The sequence below is a fragment of the Apostichopus japonicus genome, chromosome 15 (genome assembly GCF_037975245.1).
Source record: "Apostichopus japonicus isolate 1M-3 chromosome 15, ASM3797524v1, whole genome shotgun sequence".
Lineage (NCBI taxonomy): Eukaryota > Metazoa > Echinodermata > Holothuroidea > Aspidochirotida > Stichopodidae > Apostichopus > Apostichopus japonicus.
In genome coordinates, this window is record NC_092575.1 from 25,163,386 (window position 1) to 25,187,249 (window position 23,864).

Here is a 23,864-nt window from a genome sequence, read left to right on the forward strand (position 1 = left end):
AAGATAAATATGATACAAGCTAATATTTGCAGTGTATCGAGAGATACAAGTCGTATAAATATGTTACATATTATCTGGCAAATAAATGTTTTTTTTATTCTCTTCTAAGTAAAATGATGAGTTCTTAATTGTCCACAATTTATTATCTGTTATTGCTAACTCTTTCCTGCAAGCTGATGGGAAATTTCCTCAGTTTACTTCTGTTGCGCGGCAAATCGAAAATTAATTTGAAACTGTGCTTGTAAACATTGTAAATCATCATACCATAATCAAATTATGAATGTATCATTTTTCAACAGACTAAATATATACAGTAAGAGCACAACAGCTTGAGTAAGAGTATACAACAGCTTGGTTGCATTTAATAAATACCAGGGAAACAGAAATTTGTATAAATATTTGGAAATACTCGAAAACACTGAAACGTTTGTCAAAAAAATGAAAGAGAAATTTAAAGATGGTGCAGTCGCGAGGAGGTATTAAAAACATTACAAATAAATTAACGTAAAACTAAATCAAAGCACAGCAGGTATTTTCTCTTCTACCATCTTTTGTTAGGCTACCTTAAATATGAATCTCCAGTTTCCAGATATAAAGAGGCCTTCTCAAGAGGACACTGCTGCATAAACAAGACCCAAGGATTACTGAATCGCTGGATGACGTAATCAGGGAATTTCAGCTAAAAATATCTTTATTTTATCCTTATAATTTTGTAATCATTTATTCCCATAGGTGTAAGAAATATTTCTACAAAACAAGATACAAGATACAAGGTTGTCTTGGTGACCACTCCTCATGAACATCCTATCAATTTTGTATAGGTGTGATTAATAATCTTGAGTTACAAAAGTAACTAAGTTTGGCAATCAGGTGCACGGTAGGCCTACTACACATTATTATTTCTATGTTGTAAAGTCTTGGTGACCTACATTAATTATGTATGATGTTAACAGTTTATATCGTGGGTATTTCATGTTACCGTCCTTCAATATGAATATCTTGAAAACATAGCTTATTCGAAAACAGAACATTAACGTTTTTTGTAGATAGAAGTCTGCCAAGTTCAGATGTACTTAGCTTGATAATTATTTAATTTCTAACTTCTGAAAAGAATAATATGACAGTTCAATATATTAGTTTATTTTCTGTTCTGGTTATTCCCGTCTCTGTGCAATTTCCGAGACGGCGCTAAAACGGTGGTTACGAGCAGTGATGCGGTTACGAAAATCACCAAAAACTTCGTCCACCATATTAAGATAACTGGCCAATTCTGTCATCACATATGATCAAATTTCTTACAAATCATACAGAAAAGTATCGAGAAATTATACTACGATAAGCAAATGCACTTCTGAAACTGAATTCGACGAAGAAAATAACTCAATATTATTAAAATAAAACTTAGGTACGTTTGGTGCAAGAGAAAAAGAAAACAAATACATTTATATTGCAAACAACAGTCGATGTACAGTCTTTTCGGTAAGAACACAATATTTTATGAAACTTCGTTATCTGCCTTTGAAAAAGGCTTAATTCTTGCACAAATCTGATCTTCGTGACGACACAAATCTAGGTACAGAGGAAACGATTAATTTAACAGGATCCATTGTCTTCTCGACATAACCATAGGCTGACATTTTTTATTTTGTTTTTAACGCACAGAATTGCTCTGTGCGCTTGCCAGTATATATATTTTACTTTTCTAGCCTATATTATCTGCGTCACCAGCTCTGCTTACACGAGAACCATTTCCCCGAATTGATGTTGAAGACAATCGGTTACCTCATTGTATCCGACCTGGTAGCGGAAAATCTATGAAAAACTTTTTTGAGCCCTCTCTGAAAACTTCTATACTTCAAGGTGTAAATAAATGGGTTTGTGCAGACGTTACTCGCAGCCAATAAAATGGCGATCCTGTGCAATGGCAGTGACCAGTCTTGATGTTTGATTAAGTTATGATATAAATAGAGTACTTGGTCAGGTGTCCAACAGATTGCATATACCACACACACGAGGACCATCGTCATCAGGACGTTTTTCCGCCCGCGTTCCCGGGGAGTCAGTCGCGTCGTCGCCGTCGATTCCGAAGTGGATGCAGTGTATGTGACTTGCGTGAGGGACGACAATACCTTGTTAGGTCGTAACACACAGAATATAGACACGTAGACAAACATCATTATTAGTAAAGGGAAAACATAGGTACTCAGAAACGCGATTAAAGCAATAGTCACACTAGCGCCAGTCGATAAGGAAACCTTTGTGCATTCACCATCACCGTCTACGTAATGAGTGATAGGGAAATAAGCTGCGGTTGAAGTACCGATGATCCATGCCGCGAGGCAGACGATAACTGCTGTCCTTTTCTGAGCCTTGATGCGATATTCCAGAGGATAAACTATAGCAAAATACCTCTCCAGTGTTAGAAAAACGAGATTTGTGGTAGAAATTTTAATAACAGCCCAATAGATGAACTCAGAAGCCCAAACTTTACAGATGAAATGTGCTAGAAACGAATGATTTGAATGTAGATGCTGAAATTCAATGTTAGGTGGAACGAACGTGAACAACAGGAGTAAAGAGGTGGCCAGATCCACAACCGATTGATTTGCTATCAATATATTGGTGAAAATACGAAGTTCTGTGACTTTGTAGAACACGAAAAGAACAAGAGCATTTCCCGATATTCCGAGCGTTGCGATTAATGTGAATAACACGTACATAACCACTGATTTGCCGCTTGTAACATCACCGTGGTCCGTTGTATTCGACACTATAGTGGTGTTCAGATCCTGTGTTGAGAGAACCGTGTATTCCTGGTTGCCAACCATGTTGCCTTACAGAGGTAACGTGAGGAAGTCAGAAATGAATTTATGGAAACTTTGTACCACGTTCAAATAAGCGACCTTTGGCTACACTCAAATGGGAATTGTTTGAGTAAGCACTTTAGAACAGCATAATACCGCGACCGGGTATATACACATTATACACATTAGCACCTCCTCACATCTAAACAGGCACGATGCCTTAATCGTACTATCAAACTTCAACACTTGTTAATGTGAACAGATGTGAAATCAAAACCAATATCTCAAATGCGGTGCTCCATAAGATCATAATGAAATAATGATGACACGACAAACATATATATATATATACATATATAAAGATATAAAGATATAAATATATATATAGCCTATATATATACTATGTGCATTTGCCTACAGGCCTCGATGTTATGTGACTAAAGCGGAAACAATGAAAGACGGATGAAAATATAGAATACACTATAAAGCGAAAGTGAAAACGTACGCGTATATGGCTGTATTGTGAAAATCAGCTTTCACTTTACAGTACTGACAGATAAAACTCCTCGTAAGTTTGTCAAACTAAACGCCTCCCTCGATCTTAAAATAGAAGGCCGTTAAACGTCACTGAAGCGAACTCGAATAAAATTTAAAATTGAATAATTTGTTTCTAATTTACCAAGAACACGTCAAGAATGAGTATAAATACGGGACATGAGTAGTTGTAAACATAAAATTTACAATAAATTAATCATATATTAATACGTGGAAAAACTTAACAGGTATAACACGTTCGAGTCCGGTTTCAAATATACTGTCATGCTGTATAGATCAATCAAGTAAAACAGAACGCCCATTTTTTTTTCACATTTGCAGCATATATGATGAGCCTTGTAAATATTATTAGGGAATCATTCATTTAATGATGCCATGCGGATCCAGGTTTTGTCGTTAGAGGGAGACAGACGAAAATATATTAATAGAAATCAGTTTGTACACTCTCAAATGAACTTGAAAAGCGCGGAAAAAAAGGTAGAAAGACATATTGTTTAAGCAACGATGCGAATTCAATTCTCAACTAATTCTTCTCAAAAGATTGCACTGCACTACATAGTATTGTACTGTATTGTATTGTCCTGTTTTGTATTGTTTTCAACTGTATTGCATTGTTTTGCATTGCATTGTATCGTATTGTCTTGAATTGTATTGTATTGTATTGCATTGTCTTTATTGTATTGTAATGTGTTGTGTTGTAATCGTATTGCATTGCATTGCATTATATTGTATTGCATTACATTCCATTCGATTGTGTTTTATTGTTGTTTTTTGTTTAGATTTTTTTTACAGCCTTTACGACGGAATAATAGATATCATGAAAAACACCGATCCCGGCGTAAAACGCGAACCTTGCCTCATTGGTGGTATTATATAAGTGTCTATACCGATAGCTGAATAAGAGCAGAGGAAACGAACTCTTCTATCAGATACACGTTCTACCTTTCTCGGGGGATAGACTGGGCTAATTCTGCTACGTCATGCATGTACATGGGACTACCTACAATTTGCACTTCTCATGTACATTTCTTCTGCAGTTTATTTAGTTCTTAAACATTCCACGATTAAAAAGTCTTATCTAGTCTATCACAAGTACGACTTTACAGGTGAGCTCGAATTATTTGGTTTGCCTATTGTACAGTATAGAAAGCGGAAGCAGGATGTAATTTCTGTCTAGGTGGATATGCTGATAGCATCGTTCTCATTTCATTTGACGCATAACAATATGACTCATGTTGTATGATTTCCCATCTAGTAACAAGTACCACCTCAATTCGTTCAATCCAAAATGTTAATTTCCCAGTTGCCTTAGAGATATCATACCTTACGTTCCGAAAGCTGTCATTTTGTAAATCACTAGGATCTCAAACCCTGTTACTTTCTCTTTGCTTTTCTTTTCATGTTGTCAAGGTTGTGTGTATGTATGTGTGTATGTGTGTGTATGTAAGGGTGTATGTATGTGTGTATGTATGTGTGTATGGGTGTATGCATGTATGTATTTTAGATCCTCCTGCAAGCAGGAACTCGCGAAGAAGCCTCATTGGCTTATCAAAGCCACAAGCTGACCGAAGTCGATCTCTTAGATTCACATTTAGCGTCCATGATTATGAATTGTCAATTGTCAACAACTCTGTAACTGGACGACATACTTTAATCTTGGAGTGACTCGAATGATATCAGTGTTGACGACAATCAGACCAATGACGTCATTAGGTGGTGTTAAGAGTTTCAATAGTTTTTGAATTCAGAATTTGCAAAACCCATCTTCATTACAGAAAAATAACCATTGAATTACATGAAGAAGAAACATACAAAGTGATTGAAACAAATTGGTTAATTGATGGTCATATTGAGACTTGATCAAGCCTTTTGTGTGCAGAAACACCAAATATGTCATATCTAACAAGCGGAATAAGGATTTTCTTAGCTGCTTTGGAAATCTGTTTATGACAGTTATCTCTATCACAAAGACCTATAATGATGGTTGGGTTTGTGTCGCCTTTAGGGAGTCCATAACATCATTCTCTCTAGGAGGGTCGAAGTTCTGTCTTTTCCACAGGTCTAGTGTAATGTGAGCAGGCGCGTAGCCAAGGGGGGGGGCGAAGGGGGCAGCCGCCCCCCCTTGAGCATATTTTAAATTTTTTTTTTAATGTTTTTATGATATCGCTAGTAATTTCAAAAGAGAAAATGCTAAGATGCAACTTAAAAGGCCTGGGAAGTGCCATTTCCAGCGATCTGGGAGGCAATTTCAGCCAAAATTTTCTTGTACGCTTCGCGCCAATCATCGTGGCGCTACGCTTAGATAGTATGAAATGCCGTATGTACGGCTCTGAAAATTTTTCGACATCTTCGCTCCTCCCTTGGCAAATTCCTGGCTACGCCCCTGAATGTGAGTTAAGCACCCGCAAATTGTGCACCTAGGTTACCTAAAGCTGTTAATTATATTTTAATAAGAGTGAAAGTCAACCCTCTATTTAGAATAATCATCCTTGATAATGTTATAATTGAGAGGCAATCCATTAGTTGTGCCTGCAGATGGACAAGACATCAAAGTGTCAATATATATGAAATTGTGCAATGCAATCTTAAAAAAAACCCAAAAAACAGAAGACTTAATTAAACTGAAACAAGAATCATTTACAACGAGTATATATGGTAATACACATTTAAAGTGATTATTTTGAGGATAACATATTTTTAATCAACTAGACGTTATATATACCTTAATTCAATTGGCATTCGGTTTAGAAATAAACTATATTACGTCTTCTCAAGATATCTAATATCATTTAGCGTAATGTATATTAACTGAATTTACAAATAACTTAAATTCAGTTAAGGAGAAAATTTAATTTAATTTAATTGATTACAACATTAAATTTTCATATCCATCATATGCTGATTAATCGGTACAACAAGCCTATGATTAAAAACGTTAAAGTTACGGCAAAATTTCATTTTTATAACTTTATATATATACACACACACACACACACACACATATATATATATATATATAGATCTGCAGAGCATATGCATATATATATATATATATATATATATATATATATATATATATATATATGCTCTGCAGATCGAAAATGATTCAGTAATCATTGGGTCTTGTTTATGCAATGTATTTGACTCATAATTGACAAATAAGGAGTATTGTCTTCGAAAATATGTTGGAATTTTCGGCCCCCCGCATGGGACCTTCGACTGCCAAGTATTGCTGTATATTTCCATATATTCCAATATATTTCTGAACTCCTTATTTTTCAATTATGAGTCATATCTTATTTCTATGCTTTTCTCTAATCATTGTGGATTTTTGTTTGCGGCTTGCCTATGAAAAAGTGGTAATTCTGTGTAAATTGTCAGATTAAAAAGCGGTCTGTATACAATCAGCGTCCATAGCCGAGTGGTTAGTGTGTCCACATGTAAAGCGGGAGGCCCGTGTGCAAATCCAGGTGGAGCCTGGTGGAGGAAGTTTTTTTTCACTGTTCTGGATTTTCCAACACATTACAATTTCAGTTACACACATATTCATTTTCCTTTGTCATACACCTCCATTCATTAATCTGTTCAAAGTAAATCTTTCTAAATCTTGCTTTAGAAATCACAAATGATTTCGAGTTGGTTAGCATCAAGTTTGATCTCTAGAGTAAGGCAAAATATGTCACCAAAAACAGAACTAGTATTGTTCGATACACGTGACAAATGCCTACAGTGGAATTACGACATTCCTTAACCTCGAACCTCTGGACATGCAATCAGCGTCAATAGCCTAGTGGTTAGGGTATCTGTATGTAAAGCGGGAGGCCCGGGTTCGAATCCCGGTGGAGGCTGCAAGTTTTCCAACTGTTCTGGATTTTCCAACACATAACAATTTCAATTATATATTATATATATATTATATATTATATATAATATATATAACATATATAATATATATATACTTGAATGGTAACTTAAGTGGGTTACATAACACTCTCCCTCCTGAGGAAAAGGTTTGGTCCATAGAACAAAGCTTTAATACATATGAAGATCCTTTCTTAAGGAATTACACATTGAAGAAGATAAATATTCGAATGCATTTTATGCTCTTGATAATACATCTGGAATGACATTTTCTTTTCCTTTACTGTTCCTAATACATAAATTATACTGTTGCAAAAATAAGCTCCATCGAATCAATCTTTGATTCTTGTTTCTCATCTTTTGCAAAAACGTTAAAGGATTATGATCAGTTAGCACGATAATTGGGAATGAAGTAGTGCCTAAGTATACATCAAAATGTTGAAGTCCTAATAACAAAGATATAGCTTCCTTCTCAATGGTGGAATAATTCTTTTGATGTGAATTGAACTTTTTAGAAAAATAACACACTGGGTGATCGACACCGTGATCATCGACTTGTAAGAGAACAGCGCCTACACCAAAAACACTTGCGTCTGTTGCTAACGTAAACTGCTTAGAAAAAAATTGGAGCTCTTAAAACAGGGGAACTCATTAAGATTGCCTTGATTTTATCAAAAGCATTTTGACAACTCTCTGTCCAAACAAATTTTGTGCTCTTACTCAATAAATTCGTGAGCGGAGCAGCAACATCGGAAAAATTCCGACAAAATATCCTATAGTACCCAGCCATACCTAAAAATCGCATTATTGCTTTTTCGTAGCTGGGACGGGATATTTGTCAATAGCCTCAACCTTGGCCTTGACGGGTTTTACCTCGCCTTGACCAACCACGTGACCTAGAAAAATAACATTTGCATGTGCAGTCTCACTTTTGACAAGATTTACAGTAAGATTTGCCTCAGTTAACTTCTCAAAAAGTGATCTAATACGAGTTACATGCTCATAACATGAGTTGCTATACACAATAATGTCATCAATATAAACTTCACAATTTTCTAAACTGGCAGTTATATTGTTTAACAAACGTTGGAATGTCGCTGGAGCGTTCTTCATTCCGAACGGCATTACTTTATATTGAAATAACCCATCGGGTGTAACGAATGCCGACACTCTCTTAGCTCGATCAGTGAGTGGTATTTCCCAGTACCCTTTTAGCAAGTTAAACTTCGTTACGAACCGTGCATTACCAATTCTATCAATACAATCATCCACTCTATAGGGATGGGGTATGAATCGGTCCGTGTAACGGTGTTTACTTTCCGATAATCGGTACAAAATCTAAAACTTCCGTCTGGTTTGGGAACCAAAATACATGGAGAAGACCACTCACTGTCGCTAGGTTCAATAATATCATGTTTCAACATATACTGAATTTCATCACGCAGATGCTTAGATTTTACAGGATTCATTCTATATGGGTGTTGCTTAATTGACTTCGAATCACCCACATCAACATCGTGACACACTAGGTTAGTCCTGGTCGGACTGTCTGAAAATAGATGTGAAAAATCTCGCAATAATGAACCGATTTGCTCACTTTGAACAGTTGACAAATGGCATAACTTCTTATCAAGGTTTGACATTACATCAGAATTTTGCAATTTAATACACATTTCTGGAACATTTTGACCTTCGACCTCATCTTCACAATCTACTTCAGAAGTAACAATTGATGACGTAATCTTGAAACTATTATCCTTAGAGTTTCTCTCGTAATATTTCTTAAGCATGTTAATATGACACAGTCTCTTGGATTTACGTCTGTCCGGAGTCAAAACAATGTAATCAGTGTCACTCACCTTTTTGTGAATAACATAAGGGCCAAAATATCGAGCATGCAATGGTGAATTAGGAACTGGCAAAAACACTAATACCTTGTTTCCAGGTGAAAATGATCTATCTACCGCACGTTTGTCATATTTAAGTTTCATGCTATTTTGAGCACTCTTTAGGTTTTCTCTGGCAATCTCACATGCTCTGTGAAGTCTGTACTTGAACTTACAGACATAATCAAGAATATTCAGGTCTTCTGTCTCGCACATCCACTTTTCTTTCAACATTTTTAGTGGACCACGAACTCTGTGACCAAACACAAGCTCGAACGGGCTAAACCCTAATGACTCTTGAATTGACTCTCGGGCAGCAAACATTAAGAAATGAACACCTTCATCCCAATCTTTTACATTTTCAAAGCAATATGTCCTAATCATACTTTTCAATGTTTGGTGGAATCTTTCCAACGCTCCTTGGCTTTGTGGATGATAAGCGCTAGATGTAACTTGTCTAATATTCAAATGATACATAGCTTGTTGGAAAACTCTTGACATAAAATTTGAACCCTGATCGGATTGAACACACTTTGGTAAACCAACCAAAGTAAAGAATTAATCAAAACTTTACACACGGTCTAATAGCCTTAATATCCCTAACAGGAATAGCTTCGGGGAACCTTGTCGATGCGCACATTATAGTAAGCATATACTGGTTACCAGATTTAGTTTTCGGTAGAGGACCGACGCAATCTATGATCACTCTACTAAAAGGCTCTTCAAAAGCGGGAATTGGTTTAAGTTGTGCTGGTGGGATTGTTTGATTCGGTTTACCCACTAGTTGACATGTATGACATGTTCTACAGAAATAAGAAACATCTATCTTAAGATTTGGCCAAAAGAAGTGATTCAAAACACGATGGTATGTTTTGTTAACGCCAAGATGACCAGAAAAAGGCGTCTCATGTGCCAAACTTAATACATCAGACCTATAGACTTTAGGAACGACTACTTGGTGATAAACTCGCCACTCATCAAAGGCGGATACATCTGGTGGTCTCCACTTTCTCATTAATATACCCTTTTTAAGGTAAAAACAAACCGGGACGTTTTCTGCTTCGTCCTCGGTGATTGCCTTGTCGCACAGCAAGGTTAGTTCAGGATCTTTTTCCTGCTCTAACAGGAGTTGTTCTCTTGACAGGGAATCAGAAGAGAACTCCTCAAAAGGAACAGAGTTTGACTATTCTGGGTTCGCACCGTTTGGTAACGAACTTAGGGGACCCAAAGGAGGGTCGGGATCATTATAAAGGCGACCCAAAAAGGTATCAGCCAAATTAAATTCCGCTTGGGAATTATGGAAAGCCTCTTTTGGAGGACATTTCTTAGGAGACTCCCTATGTTTGGAGTTAGTCTCGTTTGAAAAGGAAGAATGATCCGAATTTGAAACTTCTTGAAGTTTTTGAGACATACCGCGAGTCACAGCACATGCAGGGAAGAGATAGGGAATGTCTTTCTGTAACTGCTCTGTGTTATCACCAGTGCTCGGCTTGTCAGTGACAATTGGATTGACTATTACTCTTCCACCTGCCAAATCATTGCCCATTAGAAACTGCACCCCTTTTGCAGGAAGATAAGGTCTAACACCCACCATAACCATACCCGATACAATGTTTGATTGAAGATGGATGTTATGAACTGGCACAGGAATAGAAATACACCCCACCCCCTGAAGCAATACATCTCCGCCAGCTGATGTTTGTTCAGACAGTGGCAATATGCCTTCCAATAGCAGAGATTGATCAGCACCCGTGTCCCGTAATACCCTAATTTTCACAGGCGGGAGATCCCCGTTAAGAGATACAAAACCTTCAGAGACAAATGGTAAAAATTCGTCTTGGATTTCATTAGTACGCCTAGTAATTTTGTCAGTTCTCACAGGTGTTACAAGCTTATGGGGTGATCTATCTACAATTGCTAATGCATTTGGTGACATTTCCCTCTCCCGTTCTCTCTTTCTAGCCAATTTGAAACAATTTGCCATTAGGTGACCTTTACTACGACAATAACCACAAACAGGTACACCAGGGTCAACCCTGTTAGAGCTGACATAGTCGTCTTTACTGCGACTTGGGTATGATTGCCGTTTGTTAACAGAATCATACGACTGGGAAGGATTACTAGCCCTAACATAATTAAAATGCGACTTATTTGTTACATTTCTAAAAGATTGGTGAGTGAGGGTATAATCGTCTGCCATTACAGCAGCTTTAGATAAAGAATCAACTTGGAGTTCATCAAGGTGAACTCTAATTTCGTTACTTAGACAGTTTTGGAACTCTTCAACCAGCATAAGTTGTCTCAGTTCCTCGAATTCCTGAACCTCTTTAGAAGAACACCAGCGGTTGAAATGATTTTCTTTCACCCGAGCAAATTCAACATAAGTTTGATTTGGTTGTTTCTTGCAATTTCGAAACTTTTGCCTATACGTTTCAGGTACAAGTTCATATGCATTAAGAACTGCTGTTTTTACAATATCATAATCAAGGCTATCTGCCAAATAATGCAGAATAAATTTCTTGTGCCTTGCCAACAAAAGAACTTTGAATCAGCAGTACCCATTTATCTTTTGGCCATAACAACAAATGCGCCAGTATCTCAAAATGACAAAAGAAATTGTCTACATCAACTTCTTTAAACTTAGGAATTAAAGACAAATATTTACTAATGTGTAAACCAGAAACCAGGGAAATGGGTGAGCCAGGGTCTGCAGCCGATGATTTTAAATCTAATTCTTTCAATCTGATTTCTTTCTCCATTTTAATTACCATCAATTTAATATCTTTTTGGGCTTGTAGTTGTAGCTCTAATTTTCTCAACTCTAACGTGCTTGCACCCTGACTAAAGCTCACATAGGACAAATCCCCAAGTTCCGATTCCTCTAATTTATTTTCATCAACCAAATGTTCTGCTACTAACTTCTTAATTTCATCCTTTCTCATGTTCGTTTTAAAGTCAACGTGAAAATGTTTGGCAACCTGAATAATGTCAGATTTTTTAAGAGAATTGAGCTCATCAATAGATGGCGTATCGATAAACTTTTTCAAATCGAAAGACATAATGAATGTCTGAATTAAGGACGTTCGTCTAATTCGAATTCCCGGACAGGCCCCCAATTATGTTACGTGACCGTTCTCAGACTTAATGTGGAGAACAGATCACGTGACATAAAAAGAAGAACACGAGGATGGAAGTAAGTTTAAAGCATTTAATAAGCTATTTACATGGCAGAACAAAGTATAAATATGAACATAATACGTAACTATAGATTCTTAATTCAATTAACGTCTTTCTGGACTTGGAGAGTTTCTGTTTATTTCTTGAGTTACTTTAGTGCTAGGCGGATAGTGTCCAGGTTTGCATTAGAAGCAGTTCGGCTGGATGTAGATAAAGTTCAGGTAGAGCGACGAGAATCCATTAGAGTGAGTAGGTCAGAGTTCCGACAAAAGTATAGAGTTAAATATATACTGTGTTTAAAATGGGCACAGTAATCAAGCCAAGGAACCATCAGAGGTGTGGCGACAACCTCTGAACGGAACGAACGGAGAAAACGGAGAGAGCGCTCAATCGTGCGTCTGTGGCTTTTATACCCGGAGTGTAAAGGAATGTTCCAGTAAGTTATGAATATTCATGAAGTCCGCAGAAACACTTTGTTGGCGAGTTCCAGTTATGTAGAGCGCGTGAGCACATCTGGGATCGTAACAATTGGAAGACTCGGAGACTTGAATGGTAACTTATATTACGAAATAGGGTAGATGAATAAGTGGGTTACATAACTATATATATATATATATATATATATATATATATATATATATATATAGGCCTATATACATATATATAGGCCTATATATATATATATATATATATATAGTTTTTATTTATTTATTTATATTTCTAAAGCATGTTAACATGGTGAATACACATACCTAATTCTGTGCATTAGAGAGAAGTAGCTGATCTCATGGTTAAAGCGACCATTTAATTAATTAATTTAATTGATGACAACATGAAATCTGTATATCCATCATGTGCTGATTAATCGATACAACAAGTCTATGATTAAAGACGTTAAACGGCAAAATTTCATTTTTATAATATATATATATATATATATATATATATATATATATATATATATATATATGTATATATGTATAAATATATATATAGGCTATATATATATATATGTATATATATGTATATATATATATATATATATATAATTTTATTTATTTATATATATATATTAATGCATGTTACCATGGTGAATACACATACCTATTTCTGTGCATTAGAGAGTAGTAACTGGTCCGATGTTAAAGCGACCAATGGAATATATTGTATACTACCGATATACAACATGCACGGTAGCCTACCGTGCATGTTGTATATGTAACCATAGGTATCATATTAGACAAGTGAGTCTGAAACTGAAAAACTTATCCACGCAGTAATGTCCAGTAGGCTTGATTACATAAATTCTTAACTAGCTGGCGCACCTTCTACCCAATTACCCAGACTGTAAAGCATCCAGCACACGGCTGTTCGAATTGTTCACAGAGCGAATAAATATTCTGTCATTACTCCAATACTGAAAGAGCTGCATTGGTTACCGATAGGCCTAAATGATAAATCTACGCATACATTTATAAATCCTCATCTGGCCTTCCGTGCTATGGCAACTTACTTATGTGATATCTTACTTCAAGAAACTAAAAATAGGTCATATACTGCATCTTAACCAACTTAATGCTCCAGTGTCTCGTTTGAAAACGATCGGGGATCGCGGCTTTCGTCATGCATGCTGCCCTCGTATGTAAAACTCAATCTCGGTAGATATATTAGGCCTCTGTACTTATTGGATCAGGTTAAGCATTGTCTTAAAATTCATCTTTGTTTCTACCTTTCATGATAGCAGTTCTCACAAGTTTTTCAGCTTGCTCAGCCATTTTAGCCAGACCACTTAAGGCATCGTGTTCCACTGAGGTGGTTGGTAATGTCACATTCTGAACATTAGTGACGCATTCTGCAACTGCAGCAATGGCTTGGGACTCGTGGGCTGATGCACCAACATCTACGACATAATCAACTTGATGTGTAGCGTTGTTGGTTTCCTCATGACATTGTACTGAAGCGATGCCCGTTGATGGAGCGATGTTCTCCATATGAGTCGGTAAGGTCCTTCTGACATTAGTTCTATCCAGGCTTTTAACTGCACCAAGACCACTACTACTTGCATCCACATTAGTAGCACTGGCTGTTTCCTCATGATATTGTACTGAAACGTTTGTAAAAAAAAGGAAAGAAAAATCAAGAAGGTTACAAATAATAAAAATAAAAATAAATCTACCATCTTTTGTTAGGGTATACCTTATATATGAATCTCCAGTTTCCAGATATAAAGAGGCCTTCTCAAGTGGACAGTTCATAGCTTATTAGAAAACAGAACATTAACGTTTTTTGGAGATAGAAGTCTGCCAAGTTTAGATGTACTTAGCTAGATAATTATTTAATTTCTAACTTCTGAAAAGAAGAATATGACAGTTCAATATATTAGTTTATTTTCTGTTCTGGTTATTCCCGTCTCTGTGCATTTTCCGAGACGGCGCTAAAACGGTGGTTACGAGCAGTGATGCGGTTACGAAAATCACCAAAACTTCTTCCATTATATTTAGATAACTTACTTGCCAATTCTGTCATCACATATGATCAAATTTCTAACAAATCATTCAGAAAAGTATCGCGAAATTATACTACGTAAAACATATGCATTTCTGAAATTGAATTCGACGAAGAAAATAATTCAATATTATGAAAATTCAAATTTAGGTACGTTTGGTGCAAGAAAACTGGGTGACATTTTAACAAATACATTTATATTGCAAACAACAGTCGATGTACAGTCTTGTCGGTAAACACAATATTTTTATGAAACTTCGTAATCTGCCTTTGTAAAAGGCAGTTTACATCATAACTTACTTCAAGGTGTAAATACGGTACTGTAAATAAGGTGTAAATAAGGTATCATAACTTACTTCAAGGTGTACTTCAAGGTGTAAATAAATGGGTTTGTGCAGACGTTACTCGCAGCCAATAAAATGGCGATCCTGTGCAATGGCAGTGACCAGTCTTGATGTTTGATTAAGTTATGATATAAATTGAGTACTTGGTCAGGTGTCCAACAGACTGTATATACCACGCATACGAGGAACATCGTATGCACAAATTAATTCTTGCACAAATCTGATCTTAGTGACGACACAAATCTAGGTACAGGGGAGACGATTAATTTAGCAGGATCCATTCTCTTCTCGACATAACAATAGGCTGGCATTTATTATTTTGTTTTTAAAGCACAACATTGCTCTGTACACTTGCCAGTATATATTTATTACTTTTCTAGCCTATATCATCTGCGTCACCAGCTCTGCTTACACGAGAACAAATTCTCTAAATTTACGTTGAAGATATTCGGTTACCTCAATGTATCCGACCTGGTAGCGGAAAATCTATGAAAAACTTTTTTGAGCCCTCTCTGAAAACTTCTGTACTTCAAGGTGTAAATAAATGGGTTTATGCAGACGTTACTCGCAGCCAATAAAATGGCGATCCTGTGCAATGGCAGTGACCAGTCTTGATGTTTGATTAAGTTATGATATAAATAGAGTACTTGGTCAGGTGTCCAACAGATTGCATATACCACACACACGAGGACCATCGTCATCAGGACGTTTTTCCGCCCGCGAGTTAGCCGCCCGCGAGTTAGCCGCCTCGTCGCGGTCGATTCCGAACTGGATGCAGTGTATGTGACTTGCGTGAGGGACGACAAAACCTTGTTAGGTCGTAACACACAGAATATGGACACGTAGACAAACATCATTATTAGTAAAGGGAAAACATAGGTACTCAGAAACGCGAGTAAAGCAATAGTCACACTAGCGCCAGTCGATAAAGAAACCTTTGTGCATTCGCAATCACCGTCTACGTAATGAGTGATAGGGAAATAAGCTGCGGTTGAAGTACCGATGATCCATGCCGCGAGGCAGACGATAACTGCTGTCCTTTTCTGAGCTTTGATGCGATATTCCAGAGGATACACTATAGCAAAATACCTCTCCAGTGTTAGGAAGACGAGATTCGTGGTAGAAATTTTAATAACTGCCCAATAGATGAACTCAGAAGCCCAAACTTTACAGATGAAATGTGCTAGAAACGAATGATTTGAATGTAGATGCTGAAATTCAATGTTAGGTGGAACGAACGTGAACAACAGGAGTAAAGAGGTGGCCAGATCCACAACCGATTGATTTGCTATCAATATATTGGTGAAAATACGAAGTTCTGTGACTTTGTAGAACACAAAAAGAACAAGAGCATTTCCCGATATTCCTAGCGTTGCGATTAATGTGAATAACACGTCCATAACCACTGATTTGCCGCTTGTAACATCACCGTGGTCCGTTGTATACGACACTATAGTGGTGTTTTGATTCTGTGTTGAGAGAACCATGTTGCCTTACAGAGGTCACGTGAGGAAGTCAGAAATGAATTTATGGAAACTTTGTACCACTTTCAAATAAACGACCTTTGGCTACACTCAAATGGGAATTGTTTGAGTAAGCACTTTAGAACAACATAATACCGCGACCGGGCATATATACATTATGCACATTAGCACCTCCTCACGGAGTAGTACACATCTAAACAGGCACGATGCCTTAATCGTATTATAAAAACTCAACACTTGTTAATGTGATGTGAAAAACCAATATCTCAAATGCGGTGCTCCATAAGATCATAATGAAATAATGATAATATGACAAGTATATATATATATATATATATATATATATATATAAATATATATATATGTATATATATTATTTGTATTTGCCTACAGGCCTCGATGTCATGTGACTAAAGCGGAAACAATGAAAGACGTGGATGAAAATATAGAATACACTATAAAAGCGAAAGTGAAACGTTCGCGTATCGCTGTATTGTGAAAATCAGCTCTCACTTCACACAACTGAGAGATAAACTCCTCCTAAGTTTGTCTAACTAAACGCCTCCCTCGATCTTAAAATAGAAGGCCGTTAAACGTAACTGGAGCGAACTCGAATAAAATTTAAAATTGAATAATTTGTTTTTAGTTTACCAAGAACACGTCAAGAATGAGTATAAACAAGGGACACGAGTAGTTAAATTTACAATAAATTAATCATATATTAATACGTGGAAAAACTTAACAGGTATAACACGTTCGAGTCCGGTTTCAAATATACTGTCATGCTGTAAAGATCAATCAAGTAAAACAGAACGCCCATTTTTGTCACATTTGCAGCATATTAGGAGTCTTGTAAATATTATTAGGGAATCATTCATTTAATGATACCATCATGCGGTTTGTCGTTAGAGGGAGACAGGAGAAAATATATTGGTAGAAATCGAAGTAACTACAGCTGAATATCGATGCATTAAATAAAAACATTGGTAAAGTGCAGTGTTAATGATGTATCAACGGTACCTTGTTTGAGCAAAAACGATGTTTGCAACTTAGTTTTGTTACAAACAATTCTGAAAAGGCCGACTACTGTACCTCCGTTCCCACCCCAAGCGTCTCCTGGGCTTGGCTTAAAGCAGTAAGGGGAGCGGGGGAGGGGGGGGGGGTGCTTTCGTTTTAACAACGAACTATGCACAATAAGGGTTGTTCGATTTTGGTCAGTTTGTACACCCTCATATGAACTTGAAAAGCGAGAAGGGAGAAAGACATATTGTTTAAGCAACGATGCGACTTAAATTCTCAACTTCTTCTAAAAAGATTGCACTGCACTACACTGCACTACACTACACTACACTGCACTGCACTACACTGCATTGTATTGTATTGTACTGTATTGTTTTGTCTTGTCTTGTATTGCTTTCAATTGTATTGTACTGTATTGTTTTGCATTGTATTATATTGTATTGTATTGACTAGAATTGTATTGTATTACATTACATTGTGTTGTATTGTACTATATTTTATTGTATTGTGTTGTGTTGTATTGTATTCGTATTGTATTGCATTGTATTGTATTGCATTACATTCCATTCGATTGTGTTGGTTGTTTTTGTTTAGTTTATTACAGCCTTTACGACGGAATAATAGATATCATGAAACGCCGATCTCGGCGTAAAACGCGAACCTTGCCTCATTGGTGGTTTTATATTAGTGTCTACCGATAGCTGAAAAAAGCAGCAGAGATCACGAACTCTTCTATCAGATACACATTCTATCTTTCTCGGGGGGGGGGGGGGCTAATTCTAGTACGTAATGTACCTGGGATTACCTACAATTTGCACTTCTCATGTACAATTCCTCTGCAATTTATTTAGTTCTTAAACAGTCCACGATTAAAAAGTCTTATATAGTCTATCACAAGTACGACTTTACAGGTGAGCTCGAATTCCTTGGTTTGCCTATAGACTACTGTACAGTATAGAAAGCGGGAACAGGATGTAGGATATCTAGGTGGATATGCTGATAGCATCGTTCTCATTTCATTTGACGCATAACATATGACTAATGTTGTATGATTTCCCATCTAGTAACAAGTACCACCTCAATTCGTTCAATTCATAATGTTAATTTCCCAGTTGCCATAGAGATATCCTACCTTACCTTCCGAAAGCTGTCATTTTGTAAATCTAAATGTAGCTATAGGGTCTCAAACCCTGTTACTTTTTCTTTGCTTTTCTTTTCATTTTGTCAAGGTACAATGTATGTATGTTTGTATGTGTGTGTATGTGTGTATGTATGGGTATGTACGCGTGTATGTATGTATGTATTTTAGATCCTCCTGCAAGCAGGAACTCGCGAAGAAGCCTCATTGACTTATCATGCAAAGCCACAAGCTGACCGAAGTCGATCTCTTAGATTGACATTTAGCGTCCATGATTATGAATTGTCAATTGTCAACATCTCTGTAACTGGACGACATACATTAATCTTGGAGTGACTCGAATGATATCAGTGTTGACGACAATCAGACCAATGACGTCATTAGGCGGTGTTAAGAGTTTCAATAGTTTTTGAATTCAGAATTTGCAAAACCCATCTCCATTACAGAAAAATAACCACTGAATTACATAAAGAAGAAACAAACAAAAACAATTGAAACAAATTGGTTAATTGATGGTCATATTGAGACTTGATCAAGCCTTATGTGTGCAGAAACACCAAATATGTTATATCTAACAAGCGGAATAAGGATTTTCTTAGCTGCTTTGGAAATCTGTTCATGACAGTTATCTCTATCACAAAGACCAATAATGATGGTTGGGTTTGTGTCGCCTTTAGGGAGTCCATAACATCATTCTCTCTAGGAGGGTCGAAGTTCTGTCTTTTCCACAGGTCTAGTATAATGTGAGTGAAAGCACCCGCAAATTGTGCATCTAAGGTTACCTAAAGCTGTTACTTAAGTTTTAATAAGAGTGAAAGCCATCCCTCTATTTAGAATACTCATCCTTGATAATTTTGTAATTGAGAGCCAATCCATTCGTTGTGTCACATGGAAAAGACATCAAAATGTTAACATAAAAAAAAGAAGAAAAACAGAAGACTTAATTAAACTGAAACAAGAATCATTTACAACGAGTATATATGGTTATACACACTTAAAGTGATTATTTTGAGGATGATATATTTTTAATCAACAAGAGGTTATACCTTAATTAAATTGGCATTCGGATTAGCAATTTATTATGTCTTCTCCAGATATCTAATATCATTTAGCGTTATGTATATTAACTGAAATTACAAATCCCTTAAATTCAGTTACGAAGAAAATTTAATTTAATTGATGGCAACATGAAGTCTTCATATCCATCATGTGCTGATTAATCGATACAACAAGTCTATGATTAAAAACGTTTAAGTTACGACAAAATTTCATTTTTATAATTTTTAAATTTTTCAAATAAATTAAAAAACTAATATATACATATATATACATATATATATATATATATATATATATATATATATATATATATTGTCACCCACAAAAAGAATGCAAGTGGCAATGCGACACATTCGCCTAGCGGCTATACAAAATCAATATGCGATGTAAAAAAAGAAATACTCCAACCAACTAATGATACAGAACAAGTTTTATAAATTCAACTTCTTAAGTGAATATGTATTTATTGAGGAGGAACTTTCTCCTTAAAATAATAAAAAAAAGGAACATGGAAAATAAAAGTCACAACGCTCTGTAATACTGATCAAGAACACATATGACTCCGAATACTTAGAGATAACGGATTGGTTTGGCGCAATCTTTACCAGAGGATGACATATGCTAGATTTAGCTTAACTACTGAAAAGTTTAAGACTTTCCGAAGTTTTGATACCCTTGGATCTTTTTCAATTGCGAGAGAGCAAACTGGTACGAATAAATTTAGTCTTAATATATATTTATAGGATATTCTTTTCTCTACAAAAGAATGAGATTACCTCTTCTAGTCTGAAGAGCATTCCCCCCTTTACATCATGAAAATCTGATTTAACATTTATCTTAAAAAAATGAATTCTGAGTTGTCACTATGATGAATATTGCCTAAAGATGTTGACAATACTTGTTGACATGCGGTTGCTGATATCAGGTTGTGGTAGGTGTTATAGTCGAAGTCGGTGAAAAAAACTATCCTCAATCTATCCTCAAACTATCCTCAAACTATCCTCAAAAGCTTCCAGTCTTCGATTCAATGTGAGGAGAGTGGCAAATGGTGCCAGTTTTTAAACTGTCAGACGAGCTCTGCAATACAGCTATATTTTATCCGGTCAGGTAATGTACTCTCATTCCAACGCTGCCGACAAGCTGCCCTATCCAGAACACTACATATTGAATGAATCTGGAGTCTCCAGGTAATAATTGTGTTTTCAGATTTCACAGTTAAATGCCAGATATAAATTACAATATACTAGCCCAGGCTTCAATACAGGTATCCTGTATATAGGATCCTGTGCCCCATGATATGAAAATCACACTACTGTAGCTCCGTCTTTTTCAGCTAAGAGATATAGCAGGACTCAATCCGATGATGGTATTTTGGAGAGTGAATAAAAATCTTATCCAACACTCACTTCAATGGCTGGATGTGATGTCACGCATAATTACTAGTGCATCAATTAGTATAACTTGGCAATACAATGCATTGTCATCTTGACTATGTCCTGCCCTGGTAGGTTTCTTTTGTGTGCACTAGCTATGCTATGCTACCCTGTACCTTTGTATTATATTAACTTTGCCCTGACCTGGTGATGTTTCTTTTGTATATATACTTAATTATGCTACCTTGTACAGTTAGCCGATTATTGTCAATTCGCCGATTAACCACGACTCCGTACCATGCCATGTGCAATGGGTTGGTAGAGAAATTTAATGGCACATTGAAAGCAATGTTAAAGAAGATGTGTGATGAAAGGCCTACAGATTGGGATAGATATATAGATCCCCTATTGTTTGCGTACAGGGAAACGCCACAGGAAAGCACAGGCTTCTCGCCATTTGAACTGCTATATGAGCGGACCGTGCGTGGTCCTATACGGATTCTTAAGGAATTATGGACCGGCGAATCAGAAGTAAGTGAGACGAAGACTGTGTACCAGTACGTGTTGGACTTACAGGAAAGTTTGGAGCAAACATGTCAACTAGCACGTGAGGAGCTCAAGAAGTATAGACAAAGGTACAAAACGTACTATAACAAGAAAGCAAGAGTAAGAAACATGAAAGTAGGAGAAGAAGTCCTCCTCCTTCTCCCCACTGATAAGAACAAGCTACTTATGCAGTGGAAGGGACCATTTCCAATAGTGGAGAAAGTTGGTACAATGAACTACAAAATAGTCTTTGGCCATAGGGTCAAAACATTTCACGCCAACCTGCTAAAGAAATATAACAGACGTGAAGTGGCAGCCACTGTGTTCGAGATACCAATACAAAGTATGTATGAAGTTGTCTGCACATCGGTTCTAGAAGATGAACCACAAGAGGAATCTGGTATATCTGAACTCAAATCATTTTCCACAGATGATCTTATACATCTTCCACCTATGTTTCAGAAAGAGCGAAGTACTGATGTGAATATCAGCGGACAATTAGGAAAAACAAAAACTCAACAGGTACAACAAATATTGACAGAGTTTGAAGACAGTTTGACTGACCTACCAGGGAAGACAAAGCTCGGTGAACATGTCATCAAAGTCAGCGATACAACACCTATAAGGAGTAAATCTTATCCAATACCACATGCTCTTCGAGATGATATCCGCAAGGAGATCCAAAGTATGCTGAGGATGGGCGTAATATCGCACAGCAAAAGTCCATACGCTTGTCCGTTGGTAGTATTAAAGAACTGGATGGATCCTTGAGGGCCTGTTGCGACACACGCAAAATTAACATGATCACGGAGTTTGATGCTGAGCCTGTTCCAGACCAGGAAGAGATTTTTGCAAAGTTATCCAAGGATTGCTACTTCAGTAAAATCGATCTGAGCAAAGGTTACTGGCAAATCCCAATGACAAAAGAGTCGAAACCATTAACAGCATTTGTGACTCATGATGGGTTATACGAGTTCAATATGATGCCATTTGGTCTTGTGAATACTGGTGCTACATTCAACAGAGTGATGAGGAAGCTTCTTAAAGGAATTGAGAATGTCCATAGTTATGTTGATGATATCCTGATACACACTCAGCCATGGAGGAACATCTCCAGAGAGTAAAAGAAGTCTTCACAAGAATCAAGAAAGCCAACTTGACAGCTAGACCTACAAAATGTTTCATTGGGTACAATGAAGTGGAATTTTTAGGACATATTATAGGAGAAGGTAGAGTAAAGCCCAAACCTGACAAAATTAAAGCCATTCAGCAAGCAGAGAGACCAACTATAAGACTCAAGTGAGATCATTCTTAGGGTTGGTAGGTTACTACAGGAAGTTTGTACCAAACTTCGCAGCCGTGGCAGTACCACTGACTAACTGTACGAAGAAAGAGGAACCAAACGTGATTAGATGGGGCGAGAGCCAGGAACAGGCGTTCCAAACACTGAAGAGTAAGCTTGCAAGCTCCCCATACTTCAGCTCCCTGACCTCCACAGAGAATTTACACAGACGCATCTGATACAGGAGTTGGTGCGATCCTTCTTCAGGAGTTTGCGGGTGAAAAATTTCCAGTAGCCTATGCTAGCAAAAAGCTGAACAAGAGTCAAATGAGATACTCAGTGATGGAGAGAGAATGTTTGGCCGTAGTCTGGGCTGTACTCAAGTTTGAGCCATATCTCTATGGCAAGGAATTTGTAATAGAGACAGACCATCAACCATTGACATGCATTCGAAAGTCCAAAGTGGCAAATGGAAGGATAATAAGGTGGGCACTGGCATTACAGCCATATCGTTACCGCATCCAAGTGATAAAGGGAGCCGATAATGTAGGGGCTGACTACTTGAGTAGAAGTACAGAAATAATGCAAGCCAATTTCTTATCCTTCATCAGCAAAGAGCTGTAAGAAGTTCATTTCCAATAGTGTATGGAAATGTGTGATTTCAGGAAGCTTAGGGAGAAGCAGAGGAAGTTGAAGGAGATTTCAGTACAGGATAGGCTGAAATAAATATCCTAATGTGAGATATGTATAAATGTGTTAGACACATTTTATTAAAGGAGGGAGTTAATTGTCACATTAGAACAGTATAATTTAGTTAATTTGTATTTTTA

The 23,864-nt window shown here is 36.8% G+C and overlaps 2 protein-coding genes across 3 annotated transcripts; both read right to left on the reverse strand.

Moving 5' to 3' along the window:
• Window positions 1–1,437: 1,437 nt before the first annotated feature.
• LOC139980598 (allatostatin-A receptor-like) lies at window positions 1,438–3,149 on the reverse strand. The gene has a single exon (XM_071992351.1). The coding sequence runs from the start codon at window positions 2,826–2,828 to the stop codon at window positions 1,779–1,781; it is 1,050 nt and encodes a 349-aa protein (XP_071848452.1). The 5' UTR covers window positions 2,829–3,149; the 3' UTR covers window positions 1,438–1,778.
• A 10,192-nt stretch (window positions 3,150–13,341) lies between these two features.
• LOC139980599 (allatostatin-A receptor-like) lies at window positions 13,342–16,918 on the reverse strand. 2 transcript variants are annotated; one of them, XR_011797599.1, is made up of 2 exons: window positions 15,145–16,918; window positions 13,342–14,387 (listed from the first exon to the last, which is right to left on the reverse strand). XR_011797599.1 is itself a non-coding variant. In XM_071992352.1 (2 exons), the coding sequence occupies exons 1-2, from the start codon at window positions 16,617–16,619 to the stop codon at window positions 14,375–14,377; spliced, it is 1,044 nt and encodes a 347-aa protein (XP_071848453.1). In that variant the 5' UTR covers window positions 16,620–16,918; the 3' UTR covers window positions 13,342–14,374. The 2 variants fall into 2 exon arrangements, 1 of the variants encoding a protein (XP_071848453.1); XM_071992352.1 differs by having other exon boundaries at window positions 15,589–16,918.
• Between the last annotated feature and the right edge of the window lie 6,946 nt (window positions 16,919–23,864).

Bases quoted from the DNA above. Each gene is read 5' to 3' on its own strand.
- LOC139980598 (XM_071992351.1), bottom strand. From the start codon at position 2,828: ATGGTTGGCAACCAGGAATACACGGTTCTCTCAACACAGGATCTGAAC.
- LOC139980599 (XM_071992352.1), bottom strand. From the start codon at position 16,619: ATGGTTCTCTCAACACAGAATCAAAACACCACTATAGTGTCGTATACA.